The 1,830-nt window shown below is 65.7% G+C and overlaps 1 protein-coding gene across 1 annotated transcript in view; it reads left to right on the forward strand.

Moving 5' to 3' along the window:
* LOC103618144 (voltage-dependent L-type calcium channel subunit alpha-1F) overlaps positions 1-1,830 on the forward strand; it is a gene marked incomplete at its 3' end in the record, with an annotated part of 29,285 nt that overhangs the window by 16,853 nt on the left and 10,602 nt on the right. Inside the window, 4 exon segments of the mRNA XM_017736712.1 lie at positions 24-76; positions 653-805; positions 867-1,062; positions 1,662-1,680. Of these exon segments, the coding sequence (XP_017592201.1) occupies positions 24-76; positions 653-805; positions 867-1,062; positions 1,662-1,680 (421 nt within the window).

Genomic DNA, 1,830 nt, shown 5'->3' on the forward strand with positions numbered 1-1,830 from the left:
CTGACCCCCCGACCCCCCCCCAGGGCAAGTTCTACAGCTGCACTGATGAGGCCAAGCACACGCCGGGGGAGTGCAGGTGAGTGTCCCCCCAAAAACTGACCCCACACTCCAAACTGACCTCTACACCTCAGATCCTGACCCCGACCTGCCCCGCTGGTGTCCCCATGGTGTCCCACCCCCTCCTGGTGGCAGTGTCCCATTGGGGTCTCACCATCACTGTCCCTGTGTTGCCCCCACAGGGGATGTTCCCGGTGTAAGGGGTGGGGCCGTGTCCCACCCACAGGTGCCAGTGTCCCACTGGGGTCTCACACTGCTGTCCCTGTGACCCCGTAGTGTCCCTGTGTCCCGCCCTGCTGGTGTCCCCATGGTGTCCCACCCCCTCCTGGTGGCAGTGTCCCATTGGGGTCTCACCATCACTGTCCCTGTGTTGCCCCCACAGGGGATGTTCCCGGTGTAAGGGGTGGGGCCGTGTCCCACCCACAGGTGCCAGTGTCCCACTGGGGTCTCACACTGCTGTCCCTGTGACCCCGTAGTGTCCCTGTGTCCCCGTGGGGTCCCGCTGTTGCTCCCTGTGGTGTCCCTGTGGCCCCCCAGTCAGTGGCAGTGTCCAGGGGGGTGTCTCACCCTCGCTGTCCCGGTGTCCCTGTCCCAGGGGGACGTTCCTGGTGTACAAGGACGGGGATGTGTCCCACCCGTCGGTGCGGGAGCGCCTCTGGCTCAACAGCGACTTCAACTTCGACAACGTCCTGGCGGGGATGATGGCCCTGTTCACCGTGTCCACCTTCGAGGGGTGGCCTGCGTGAGTCCCGGGGCGGGCTCGGGGCCGCTGCCACCCCCCCCGGGGCACCCCCCCACCCCCGGTCCCCCCACGCGGCCATCGACGCCAACGCCGAGAACCAGGGGCCCATCTACAACTACCGCGTGGAGATCTCCATCTTCTTCATCGTCTACATCATCGTCATTGCCTTCTTCATGATGAACATCTTCGTGGGCTTCGTCATCATCACCTTCCGCGCGCAGGGTGAGAGCGAGTACCGCAACTGCGAGCTGGACAAAAACCAGGTACGGGGACACGGCCCCGCGGTGTCCCCTTGGCTCTGTGATGTCCCCATGGCCCTGTGGTGTCCCCTTGGCTCTGTGGTGTCCCCTTGGCTCTGTGATGTCCCCATGGCCCTGCAGTGTCACCGTGGCCCTGGGTGTCCCCATGGCCCTGCAGTGTCCCCTTGGCTCTGTGGTGTCCCCTTGGCTCTGTGATGTCCCCGTGGCCCTGCAGTGTCCCCGTGGCCCTGCGGTGTCACCATGGCCCTGCAGTGTCCCCTTGGCTCTGTGGTGTCCCCTTGGCTCTGTGATGTCCCCGTGGCCCTGTGGTGTCCCCGTGGCCCTGTGGTGTCCCCGTGCCAGCCCCATGTCCCCACGGCAGCAGTGCAGGGACAATCCGTGGTGTGGCAGGGCAGTGACAGTGTCCCCACAGTGTCCCCACAATGTCCCCACCATGTGCCCATGCCATCGCCATGTTCCCACAGCAGCAGTGCAGAGTGGGGCAGTGGGGCGGCCCCATGGTGTCCCCATGCCATCAGGGTGTCCCTGCAGCCAGTGGCTGGTGAGGAAGCAGGGTGGCCGTGTCCCTGCAGTGTCCCTTTGCCATCCCACTGTCCCCACAGCGGCAGTGTGTGGGGTGGCAGTGGGGTGGCCATGTCCGCATGCTGTCCCCATGCTGTCCCCATGCTGTCCCCTGTCCCCGCAGTGGCATTGTGTGGGATGGCCATGTCCCCACGCTGTCCCCACACTGTCCCCTGTCCCCTCAGTGGCAGTGTGGGGGCTGGCAGTGGG

Source organism: Corvus brachyrhynchos, unplaced genomic scaffold (genome assembly GCF_000691975.1).
Source record: "Corvus brachyrhynchos isolate BGI_N302 unplaced genomic scaffold, ASM69197v1 scaffold660, whole genome shotgun sequence".
NCBI lineage: Eukaryota > Metazoa > Chordata > Aves > Passeriformes > Corvidae > Corvus > Corvus brachyrhynchos.